The sequence below is a fragment of the Clinocottus analis genome, unplaced genomic scaffold (genome assembly GCF_023055335.1).
Source record: "Clinocottus analis isolate CAN_PGR_092001 unplaced genomic scaffold, fCliAna1.0.p SCAF_25, whole genome shotgun sequence".
Classification (NCBI taxonomy): Eukaryota; Metazoa; Chordata; class Actinopteri; order Perciformes; family Cottidae; genus Clinocottus; species Clinocottus analis.
Window position 1 is genome coordinate 1494856 of NW_027175987.1, and position 13050 is coordinate 1507905.

The 13050-nt window shown below is 40.0% G+C and overlaps 1 protein-coding gene across 1 annotated transcript in view; it reads right to left on the bottom strand.

Annotated features, from left to right (window-relative positions):
* Positions 1 to 13050, bottom strand: part of ell (elongation factor RNA polymerase II) — a 31958-nt gene that overhangs the window by 13750 nt on the left and 5158 nt on the right. Inside the window, exon 2 of the mRNA XM_068591591.1 lies at positions 6986 to 7030. Within this exon, the coding sequence (XP_068447692.1) occupies positions 6986 to 7030 (45 nt within the window). The remainder of the gene's footprint in view (positions 1 to 6985; positions 7031 to 13050) is intronic.

Sequence of the window (13050 nt, forward strand, 5' to 3'; positions counted from 1 at the left end):
TAACGGCCTTGTGTTGTATGCTTCTGGCAACCATTCATGTTGCAGTTTAGATCAATGTCTGTCCAAAATGTCACCACATCATCATTTTGTCCCATTAGATATTTGTGTGACATTGTGTTTTGTGAAGTCACAGTGACCTTTTACCACCAAAATCTAATCAGTTCAACCCAAAGTGGATGTTTGGGCCAAATTTGTAGAAGTCCCTCAGGGCATTGCTCAGATATCACGGGCGGACAACCTGAAAACATTGTGCCTCCAGTCATCTCCATCTCATCTTTAAAAACAAAATGAAGATTTTCTTTAAAATTACTTATTTCGGGACCATTAAACATCTTATAATAGAGCATAACGGTGCATTTCTGCAAGTGAAAATCCCAGGGATATACTGACCAAAAGGATTTAGATTGTTTGTTCGTGGTTGGTTACAACATTATAGCTCTGAAATTGTGAGCCAATGGTATGTGCTGCTGCTGAAGCCACAAATCCATATCAACATTTTATCAGCCATGCCACGGAGAAATATTACACTACCCACAATCCTCAAGTGTAACAGCACTCTCTGAATGAAGGAGCTCGTCGGTACCATGGAAATGTTCACCACACATGTGGGCAACTAGTGAGGATGCGCACTTGGCCAAGATGGCGGCTGGTTTGGAAATTTTTCTATATTGCAAGAACAGTTTACCTAAAATGTCAAATTTGTTTTTGAAAACATTTGGAGGTACAAATAATAGAAACTCATTTGGTGAACCCAGATAAATTGTATATATTGACAACGTTAGCTTAAGACATCAGACGGAGATAAGAGGCCTGACACACAAAGACGACGTCAAAGATGATGACAAAGGCTGACTGTTCGAGTGCTTTGCACTTGCCGTCACATCTCCCATTTTTTTCCTTCCCGTCTGTCAAATTTGTTTCTGAGAACATTTGGAGGTACAAATTATAGAAACTCATTTGGTGAATCTAGATTAATTGTGTACATTGATAATGTTAGCTTAAAAGAGTTGCCATTCACAATGGCTTATCTAGAGTCATGCCCTTTTCTCTGTTTTTCCCCCAGACGCATCTCGAAGGCCTTAGTTGTATGCTAAAAATCTTTTACATAAAAAAGGACTTTCTAATATTTCAATGGAGTGAATGAATGGAAAAAAAATGATCTTCTGAAACCATAGCCGTTTAAAAAGTATGCGGTTACTGTTGAGCGCTAGAGTGTTTGTTGTATGGGGGTGTGAGCAGCTACTGTATGCCTGGTTTCAAATCGTGAAAAAAAAAAAAATACATTGTAGGAAATGATTCCTGTTCCTAGTTCGTACTTACGGTTGAATGCACTTATTGTAAGTCACTTTGGATAAAGGCGTCAGCTAAATGAAATGTAATGTAATGTAAAATCTTAAAGTGGCACACATATTGTAATATGCAGTCGTGTTGAAAAACACCTACATTCGCAGCGGACACTTGTGTTTCTTCTAGAAACACAGAGGAGATGCGTTGAGTGTGTGAATCCAGAGATGATGAAGAGGGAGAGGAACTGACAGGAAGGCAAAGTACAGGGGAGTGACTCAGCTGACTCATATTGTAGAGGATGAAAGCGTGAGAAGAGGATCCTCCACACCAAATGGCTCGGGCTCCGATTCAACAAACGTTTGAGTGTTGAAACCACGACATGCATACATGAACTTACTTATCCATGACAAGGTGCAGCTTCTAAAGAAAAACAGGTCATCGGGTGAAAGCTGACACTCCCTGGTTTGTCATAAATGAGGCGCTTTCCTCTCGTGTGTCTATATTGTGCATCTATACTACACAACAGCCTCGCCGTGCACTTTGAGACTAAGCTATTTAAATGAATACTATATAAAAATGTATGTTTTTATGTCATGTATGACATAAAAATGTATGTTTTTATGTCATGTATGACATTAAGTTTTGGTTGATCATGTTTTTGCGTCAGAGGACACCCCTTGAAAATTAGGTAGTGCATGTCGAGTGGGTTGAATTAAAACAGGAATAACGGGACCGTGGGTACGGTTACTTCATGCTAACATGCTTTTCATGAACCTAGCTGCTTTCTCCTATTAGGGAAAGCTAAACAACCCTACGTTAGAATCGGTTTAACTTGCAAATTAAGGAAAAGAACCTCAAGAGCTTTCGTCTGCTGTTGCTACAAGACCTAGGCAAAACAGAGCAACGGTAAACAAAAGCAGCAGCGCACACTTTAAAGAGCACAGGGAGATTATTTCCAACACTGGATGAACGGCAGGGACTGACACCCAAACACACCATCTCCACAAGTGATAATCCCCTTTATAGAGCTTTTCTAAATGGTGGAAGTGGGTTTTAAACAGGTGTTCGAGCCACCCCCTCCTTGTTCAGCCTGCAGCAAGCCTCATTTTCTCTTTCTGTATGGCATCTAGCAAACAAAGCCTCTTTTACGGTTGGGGTAGATGGAGAGGGCCGACCTCCCCCCGCCCCCCCCACACACACAGTCTCATCCAAGAGCAGGGGAGAGAGAGAGAAGGAGCAAAGAGACGGGGAAAAAAAACTAATCAGACAGAGATAGAGGCCTGACACACAAAGACGACGTCAAAGATGATGACAAAGGCTGACTGTTCGAGTGCTTTGCACTTGGCGTCACCTCACGTCGCCCATTTTTTTCCTCCCTTCTGTTAAAAAGCAGAACACACTGTAAATAAAGACTGCAACGGCCAGCTGACTCTTGACATGCATGTGTGATCTGCGTCTGAAGGACCAAACAGTTGGTCAGTGTGAGAGAAAACTTAACTAGCCTTCTATGTTTACACCACTGGAAATCGGTTTGCACAATATCATTGTACGTTGAGAAGAGGGTTGCAGCGAACGACGATTTATAGAAATAGAGTATTTTACCAATTAATCCAATAGTTGATTCATTGAGTAATCTTAATATCTGATTACTCAATGAATCAACTATTAGAATAATAGCAAAAAGAAGTACCCACTTTTGCCTCTCTAAGGAGCAAAAGTAACGTACAAAAGAGAAAACAAGATTGATTGAAATACTAACGCTTGTTTTTCCCCCCCCCAGAAAAATCCACACATTAATTGCTTGAATTGCATACAATAATATTAGCTTCAAAAATGAAACCCAGTTAGCGCAAATCATGATAACGATATAAATTGACTTTGCTCAATACTCATTTTACTCACTATTCAGTCGCTTCAGCATGAGCCAAGAATATTAATTAAATTAGTCTGTGGTCTTTGGCTTGTGAAGATGAAAAAGAAGATGGAGAAAAGTGAGAAGAAAACCAAACTAAATGGGCAACACTGCCACACTGCTGGAGAGAAAAGCCATTCAGAGAGCTCCCTCTTCCTCCAAAAGACAATTAAACATGTTGAATAGTCAAACGGCAATGGATAAGGGTCGACGAGAGTTAATGGTGTCGAATGAGTCACACAGCCGATGATGCATATTTTAGCCACATACATTTAACAATGGCAGGCACGCTCTGATTGTTGTTGTCATTACATGCCGTTTGTGCTCATCTAACCTTCAGCAGAAAACACCAGAGTGAATCAAGGCTTCACCGACCAGGTTTAGGCTTTTCTGTATCATCACGTGTGTTTTATGCAGCCCACGTACACGTCTCTTTGGCCACTTGCAATCTGAACCCAAACCTCTGTCAAAGACCTTACGTCTGTTTTTAGTCTTTAAATTCATTCTTTTCTCAAGGATGAAAGAAACTTGTTATGTGTGCGCACACGTTGTCAGCTCATAGAGAGCTGCACCAGATGAATGAATATGAGTGAATGAATATGGGAGCGCATCGCGACAGCCAGGCCATCTGCTCTGTAATTTAGACATTTTCACACTTCTGACTGGTATTCTGATCTCAACAGTAACAGATTCTCCTCCACAGTGAACCTGCTGCGTCGGTAAAATACGCGCCTTACTTGACTTTTTCAGCCTAAAAACCGTCAGATAACACACATCAGGTCTACCATCTGATTCGTGCGATTGACAAACATGTCTTCACATGACGCATATGCTGCCTGTACTGCATGTTTATACATTTCAATGTATGCTAAAAGAGACGGCGATTAAACATTTTATGCTTGGGAAAAAACTGCTAATAATGGAAAGAGTCTGGCTCTGTGCAGGACTGCAGTGCTCTGCACTGTCGTTCCCAATTTTACACAAAAATATTGACGTCAGGATAAAATGTATCACGACTCCTAGAGGATGCTTAAATATTGACTTTCCAATGTAAATGTATAACGCAGCTACAACAACGATATTATAGCTTACAGACAGATTCTTCAAGAGAAGACTATGAAAACAAAACAATGAATGTTGAACAAATTTGCTAAGCTGCTGCCGCCAGAGGCTCATCGATGAGTTTGGAAAGCATCAGTGGATTCCCCCAAAGCAACACAACCAGCTTTAAAAATACATTTTAACAACAAGCTGTGTGTGTGTGTGTTGCACTGCAGCATTGACAGAATGAGGTGTTGACAGATGTTGGGCTATAATATGACTGCAGCTGTGAGCAGTTTTTACTCGGTTGGGCCTTCGACATGAGTGGCTACTTTGAACGAAAATTTCTGATGGATCTGTAGGTCACAGCGCAATCAAGCCACTGTTGTAGTTATCGTCTCCTGCATTCCTAACTGTGTCCAATGCTGAATAAGGGAGAGACAATATGATGAGCCCTGCTCTATGTTCTTACTGCATCATTATTTATTTTTTTAAAAAGAGAAAGAAACCACAACATTTCATCTATGTTCAGCCACTTTTACAAGAAAACGTGTTTATGTACAACTTCTTTATTTTCACAATTTTGGCCATCATGTTATTTTTTTTTTAGCGATAACATTTTCTCAATGTCATAGCTGAGATATGGAGGATGTGGCAACTCTATCTTCACGCGGAAGCACTTTGGGGGTAAACAACACACTGATCTGCCTCAGCAAATGGATAAATTTGCAGAAGTTTATATGCTGACTGGCTTAGCAGGCAGCAGCTGGTTAATAATTAATCACACGTCTACCACAAGGACACACGTTCAACCTGCTTTTGTCAATATGGTGCCAACCATTTCATATCACATCTGATGACCTATACAAAGCGCAGAGTAGGCAGTGGGGATGAAAGTGAACCCGTAGGAAGGGAGGATTGAGGGAGATATTAAGACGTTTCATAAGACAGAGATGCCAGACGTCCTATTAGAGGCATTGTCAGCATGTTGACAGTTATGTCTAAAGCAGGCCTATCAGGATGTTTTGGACAAATCTGGATAACCGATTAAGTCTTCGGACACACAGCAAGTCACGAAGCCAAATGAACCAGCCCTTTGGATGTCAAACTGAACTAAACTTGCCAGCACAGAACTGCTCACAGACTGTCTCTGCACGTCAGACACGGCAGGCTCACACATGCAAACGCTGCCTTTTGCTCATGCGGGAAGCAATCGCTTAAGCTGAGAATGCTCACGAGCGTGAGGCTGTTGATTGTCTTCATTGGCAAGATTAATTGCGCATATAGAGAGGTACTGGCACCTCGGTGTGAGTTTTGTCATTATCATAAACATCCAGGTACTAGTTGCAGAAAGAAGGCGCAGTTCCACACAGTCTAGGACATGAAAACAATGTTTCATTGCTACTTGTTCTATTCCCTCACTTAACCTACATAATATGTGCTTTCTGATTTGCCCCTTTGTCAGCAAAGAGGCAAGGCAATTAGAGACAACTTTAGCATTGCTGCACCACCGTCAACAACAACGCATGAGCATCAGACAGCAGCCTTTGGTCACAAGAAATCATCAAGAGATGATTTGAAAAGAATCAGCAGGGGTCTTCTGCCATGTTTTTGGTCCGATTTGGTTAAAGGTTTGTTTCCATCTGCAAATTCCAATGGTTTAAATTTATATAGCGCTTTTCTGAATACTCAAAGACGCTTTACATAAGAATCATTCACACACTGATGAGAGGAGCTACCATGCAAGGTGCCACATCAGAACTATCTAACTTTCATACACCGTAGCTTTAGGAGAAATTTAGGGTTAAGTGTCTCGCTCAAGGACACAAATTACTTTTCAAATACAGTCTGAGCAAACAACCCCTGAATTCCCATTAGGTCCCGTTCATTTCTATAGGAAGAGTCCACCGAGAATTTCCCCAGAATTCTGCAACTCTACTGTACAATGAGGTTTCTGAGAAACTAACAACTGTAGGTTGAGTTTCATAATCAGTCAAAGCTCCCATTATGAACAGAAATTTGAGTCTGAAAACAATAAGATTCTACAAAGAACACAAACAAACAAACATTCTCCTTCCTTTATCTTTCAATACTACATCTGAGGGCAACACCACAATCGAAAAAATACCAAACAAGGGAGAAGTCATGAAGAACAAGGCAGTGAACGTGACATTTTAAGAGGTTTAGGAGTATTTTCCCTGCCATGCAAGAGATGTTGAGGGGCCCAGTAGACAAGTGGCACTTAGGAGCCAAGTAAAATAAACCGAATCTTGTGCTCAGTCACAAGGAGGCCGGGGAACATTTGCCTGATCAGGTCTCAGTGTATTAAGGTCAAGCTATGTTGCACATGACAAAAAGTACACCATTAAATTTCAGCATAACTTCGCCAGCATCTTTCTTGCTACTCTCTAAGGCCAACAAGACATAGCACTGAAGTGTCATGTTTGAGGGGGGACGGGACTTGCAGCCGACAACAGTGTTGGTGCTATCACATGACTTGTTTTTGAAAGCGCGTGTCAGTTGGTGTTTGAGCTACAAAATGGTCCGTTGAATTTCGGTTAGGTCATGGTGATTGCATGTCTGGCTCTGGACACCTGGATTTAGAAATATTTGTGAGCAGCCAACTCTGTTGATTCATCTGTAATAAAACCCCAAGACAAATATCACTTTTTATTACCTTTATTAACAAAAACTAAAATTGTATGTATTGGCTTGAAAGAGACAGGGAGATAAATGTGTTCTTACCCCTTGGTTTCCATTAAATCTGATCAATGGTCGTGATGACAGGACCTATAAAAGACAAATAACAGCATTGTTAAATAAATGTCACAAAATCTAAATTAAGCAATTTCCAGAAAAACATTTGAGGTTCCCATAATTAACTGCTGATAGAATATGTGTTTAAGTATAAAAATGTAATAAGACATTCAAAAAAACAGAACTATAAATAATTGCTGGAAGCATTACAATAAGCATGCACCAAATGCTTCGACATCAATCCAGATAATAGGTAAGTAGGTTATGAGCTAACGATATGCAACATAAAAAACAGTTTTAACAGGAGTTGACTGGGAAAGAGTGAAAGAAAGAAGGTTAGTCACAGAGGAACCTTAATATGAGACGCGTTCTCTATTCAAAGCTTTGATATTCCAATCGCAAGTCTGTATGCGCTCAATTCACGTCATGAGACAAATATCCCTTCATTTTAGTACTGTGTGTACCACAAAGAACAATGCTAATATAATAATGCAAATCAAAGCCATGCTGTGGTTCAGTGGTTGAACATCTACAAAACTATATTATTTATAACAGATACACATTATTATTCCGAGTATTTGTTAAGGTTTACAACAGTAGATTTTGCCCACTCAATATAACAAATTACAATTGGCAGATTAATGACCTCCTGCAAGTTATGACAGATGCAGGGAAAGAGCAAGGGCTGAGCAGGGTTTCCAGACACTGCTTTCGGTTGTATTCAGCGGTTTCAGTATCAGATCCACCGTCCTTGGGGGTTCCCTATACTGCTGGTTTATCATCCGATTTGTTTTAACTCCACATTGTAAGTTTCTAAGTAAATCAAAGACAGAATCCCCATCATTCTTTTAAGATAGATTCTACGGATAAGCAAGCAATATATCAGAACACTTTAATTTATTTAAACCTGAAGTAAAAATTGTTGCCATACTAATGTGCTGATGCTACTGAGACAAAGCAGCGAAAGTGAGCGCCACACTGTGTCTCACACACACACAGAGAATGAAGCCAAAACAATCTGTCTTTGCAAAGTCAACCTAACCTGTATATTCAAGAGCGTTTGTGACACGAAAAGCTATTTTTAAAAGGATGTCAAACTGAATATCATTTGTTTTCAGAAACAGTTCATAACATTTTACCAACAAAAGAGACAAATTGTTAGGTGTGAGGACTGTGGAAAGTAATCATGATCAAAAAGACGGTACTTTAATACATTGTATTTAACAAAGCGCATTTAACAAAAGGGGATAAAATAGAGAAAAATATTTTAAAACACATCATAGAAGTAGACAATTAAGCAGTAATGACAGAGACACAATTGTTAGACAATAAACGCAGATTTGAAAAGGTGCGTTTTAAGTGTTTTTTAAATAAGGGAGGGTAAGGGAGTGACTTTGACCTTTCTTCCTTGGTGCCGGTTTAGTCGATCAAATCTGATCAACAGATTTAAAAGTGGGAGCTAAAAGTTCAAGGGAGGTGACGCCTGTTAAAGACATAACGTGCTTTGTGTTGCCTCCTGAGCCTGACCCAGATATATGGATCTAGTATGCGAAGACTGCTGAGCTTCCGTCCTCTGTGCTCCTCCACTTACACCAAAACTGCAAAAAGTCTAAAACTCACTGTTTGGTGTTGTTTACACTCAACCAACAGGAGCCACGTGGTCAACATTCAAGTGTGAGCCGTTTACACTCTTTAATGCGTGAAGTATTGCCGCACCTTTTTCCAGTAGTTAAGCAAATTAATCCATTTGTGTCAAGAGATGTGGAGAAGCTATGCAAACCATCACAAAGGCTGGACAAGATTAATCACATTTATGGCCTAACAGCTTAGCTGGAAATGCTGGAGTCTGAGTAATAATTTAGCCAATACAAAGTTGTAGCATGTTTAATACCTTTAAAACACAAGTTTCAATTTGTATTATACTATTACCGTAATACTACAACACTGTGCCTGCAGAAATGATTGGACGATGAGATGCCGCTTTCTACGGCATTTTACACTGGATTGTGTAATCACTTTGGTGATCCTTTGACGTCATCCTCGTGTATCAATTCATGACTAACGGCATTCCGCCAGCCTCAACTGTACTTTGTGTTTAGTGCCCATAACTGTGATTAGTGTTAGCATGCCAACACTCTAAACTAAGGTAAACATGGTACAATTCATACCAGTTTGTTAGCATGTTGCCATACTAATGGCAGCATTTCGCTAAAAACACTAGCTGCTAGAGTGGTTATAGCCCATTACTTTTGTTATACAACAACATTACTGACTAGCATGTTACGCGTGATAATGGTTGACGCCATAGTATTCTAAAATAGCAATTCACCTTACATAACCCTTCTTGGTCCGAACAATTGCACTTAGACCCAGACAAAAGAAAAACAAAGCCACTGTCTCATTTATCTTACGAACATTATAATATAGTTTTACTGTTTCCTGAGCGCTGAACACTGAGCCTATCCAGGAACACCAGACCTTTCATGGAGCTACACTCCCTGGTCTACCCCTGCAATGTTTAGCACTGTACCAGTTTTAGCACTCCCACTTGCTGCCCTCCCCCGCCCCTCGTCCCAGCACTGCTAACGTAGTGCTACCCTCAGCCTGTTCATTTGAATGGGCTGCTGACATGTCACTATTCTCTGGGACCTGAGCCCAGAATGTTCCACAGATCCAACCTTAGGGACGGGGCACTGGCCCTGACCATGCATCGATGACAAGGCTGTGGTTGTTCCCACACGCTGCCAAGCAGCAACAGAACGGGGGATCAGCTGGACGCGGCGTGGACTTGCAGCCAAGCAGCTCGTGATAAAACAGAACCGATGACAGAGTTGCTCAACTCTGTTTCCTACTTCATTTCCTTGCAGTATTAACACAGTAAATTACAGCAACACGGACCTCAACGTAACCTTTGTCTGCCTGGCGTTCACGTCTCAACTGCTGTAATCCACAACATCTTCGTTGTGACAATTTCACATGAAAAGCTCCTTTGTACACTTCATGGGCCAACATCAGCCACCAAAAATAATATTTACCATTACACCAATAACACAGTCAAGGTCTGAGAAGCGAAAAATCTAAGTTCACTGTTGACCTTGAAAACAGGAGTTGCTAACTTCCTCCCATTTCCTCAACAGATGAAATTAAATCTATTCTTTTCACAAGAAGTCCTTTCCTCTGATTTTGCCGTAAGTGTTCAAAATATATTCTTAAAACAGTTGAGTGTAAGTAAGTAAAGACTGCATTGAGCTAGTCAACCTCTTTGGCCAACAGATGCAAGCATTTTACTATCAAAACTGACTTATATTAAGCAAGTGTATCAAGTTTTATAGGGTCTAAGGTTGGCTGGCTACGCTATCAAATTAATGGGCTCTCAACTGGCCCATTAACAATAAATTACAAGGCCACGAGGGTATTTTGAACTAGCATGGTATAAATTCACTTTTTAAAAACGCAAAATATACAAGCTAGGAGTTTGTTTATTACACAAACCAGAGTGTAATTCATGCAAAATGACCAGCCTCTTATTACAGACTCATATAGACCAAACTAACACTGATATTATCTCTCTCTCCCTTTCACTGACACACACACACACACACACACACACACACACACACACACACACACACACACACACACACACACACACACACACACACACACACACACACACACACACACACACACACACACACACACACACACACACACACACACACACAGTACTCGGTCTCTCAGGTTGCACTGCCAAAGGATTTCTTTGTTTTGTAGTAGATGCACACAGGAATAGCCATGTCTAAATCCCTGTGGGTATGGCTGTGGCACCCAAATTGTCAGGTGTTAAGTTGCAACACTGTCACACTGATGAGACGCTCCACCTGTCTAGGATTTCAGATGTGAAAAGAGCACTTTGTGCCACGCACCCTGTGTGGCTGAAATGGTACTAGGTGCCCCTACTCTAAATACACAGTGTGCGTCCTGTGTAAAAACTTCATAGTCTACTCCATCAAAATATCTTTGACAGAAGTGCATGGGAGTGTTTGAAGCAACATATTAAAACATGCTTTATTGGACCTACTTATTGGTGTATTTACTCTAACTTGCTTTTCTTGTCTTTAATTAAAAAAACAACATTTGAAGCTTTAAGTGTTCAGGCTCCATCTCATCAATGCTGAGCTACCTTTGATCTGGTGCTCAATATGGGTGCGCAGATGTCATACGTCATTGCTTCATCCAAACTGCAACATGAGATTCATTATTTTCAGATTGATCCACCCGGGAGAGCTCAACTTTGAGTGAATATAGCGTTAGAGTTTCACTTGGATGCATCACTGCTGAACTTCTCTTCTACCAAGAAAAAAATAAAAATAAAAAACTAACAAAAGTTGGGTGTTGAGTACTGCATCATTTGCAGACATTTAGCAGAAAGCTTAAGTGAGCATCACTTTCCCCAAACTTTAAAAAAAAAAAAAAACAAGCTCCTTGCAGATCTCACTAGAAATTCTTCAAAAAGTAATTTGGAGCCCAACACAATTTAGGTGAAAGTGATGACTTGGCAGACATTCAAAGCAGACTTGAAAGGAAAGAAATCACAAAGCCAAGAGTTAGAGGAGGGAGGAGGGAGAGGGGGAAACATTTTCACAAATCTTAAAATTATTATACACTTCTTAGAATCTTAAACTTGACTTTAACTCGCTGAATGATTCCGCTCAATGTAACCTTGTGGGGCCAAAGAGACACTTAACAGAATTACTGAGAAGGCAAACATTGCTGTTTTTATTAAAAAAACGACAGACTGCTTCTTTTCACTATTTGGAACCTGGAATATAGATTGCGGTGCGGGCTTGTTGTTAACTTGATGCTTTGCTGCTCTGTTTCAACAATGCTGGGGTGAAAAAAAGGTGCAAGCAGCTGAAAGTCAACCATGGTGCTATTCGGTCGAGAAATGCAGTGACTTGGAGTAGAAGAGCTGAGTAAGGAAAACGTCCAGTAGCCTCTGGGCTAATTCATGCAGTGTTAAATGCAATGGGCATTCAGGAAGCACCCCGTGTTATATTACAGACCAGGGATGCAACGGTACCACTTTCATCCGACCAAGTAGAAGTACTTGCATTGGAGAACTTGCCGATAACTAGGTAGGAGTACTTAATTAATAATATCATTACAGTTCTAATAATGGCCTTAAAAAATGTTTTATTTTCATCAGATGTTCTTCACTTTCTGCCTAACAAATTAAATATACAAAATGATGCTGTTGCTGACATTTCAACATGCCGTTAAAGAACGATCACAGTACGAATAACAAAACGTATAATCAATTAAACAATTAAGAAAAATTTCTAAAATGAAAAAGCTGAGCAAAACAGACCTTTGTTGTTTTACAGAGTCAGATATTTTTAAAGCACTTTATAAATAAGGGACCAAGATAAATATAAAAAGCAGCTAATTGAAGTTTTGATAGAATGTGTTGCATTAACAAAAAAGGTACCATTTTACGTTTTCATGTTCATAAATCAATGAAGTTGTGAGTTACAAATGATGATTACATTAAAAAGGACATGAAAAAAAATTGAGTCTCATTTGTTGTTGTAAAATGAAAATAAATAAAAAATGCCTTGCTTAAAGTACATTGATTTTTATGGCAAAGAGCTGCATAAAAGCCGAGCACATTTGGACCATTTCACAACTGATGTTAGCGCTGGCTTCAGGTGAAGATGTGCAATTAGGCTCCCCCGGTGAGTCAATGGTATCTCTGGCTCATTACCCGAGTACTGCTACCTGAATATTTTAGTGCTGCGGGACTTTGACTTCTTTACAGCTTGCTTTGCTTCTATCAAACTTTCCTACAAAATTATGCAACTCCAGATGGTTATATACTGTATGTCTTGTTATTTATAGGCATAGGCTATGATGTCTCGTCTAGTCTTGACATAACACATTTAGTTAGTGGAAGTGTCTGACAATACTGGCAAAAATAAAACATGTTTTCTCAGAGAGAGAGCCACACAAAGAGAGATTGCATTTTGACAAGAAAGAAGAATCTCCTTTCA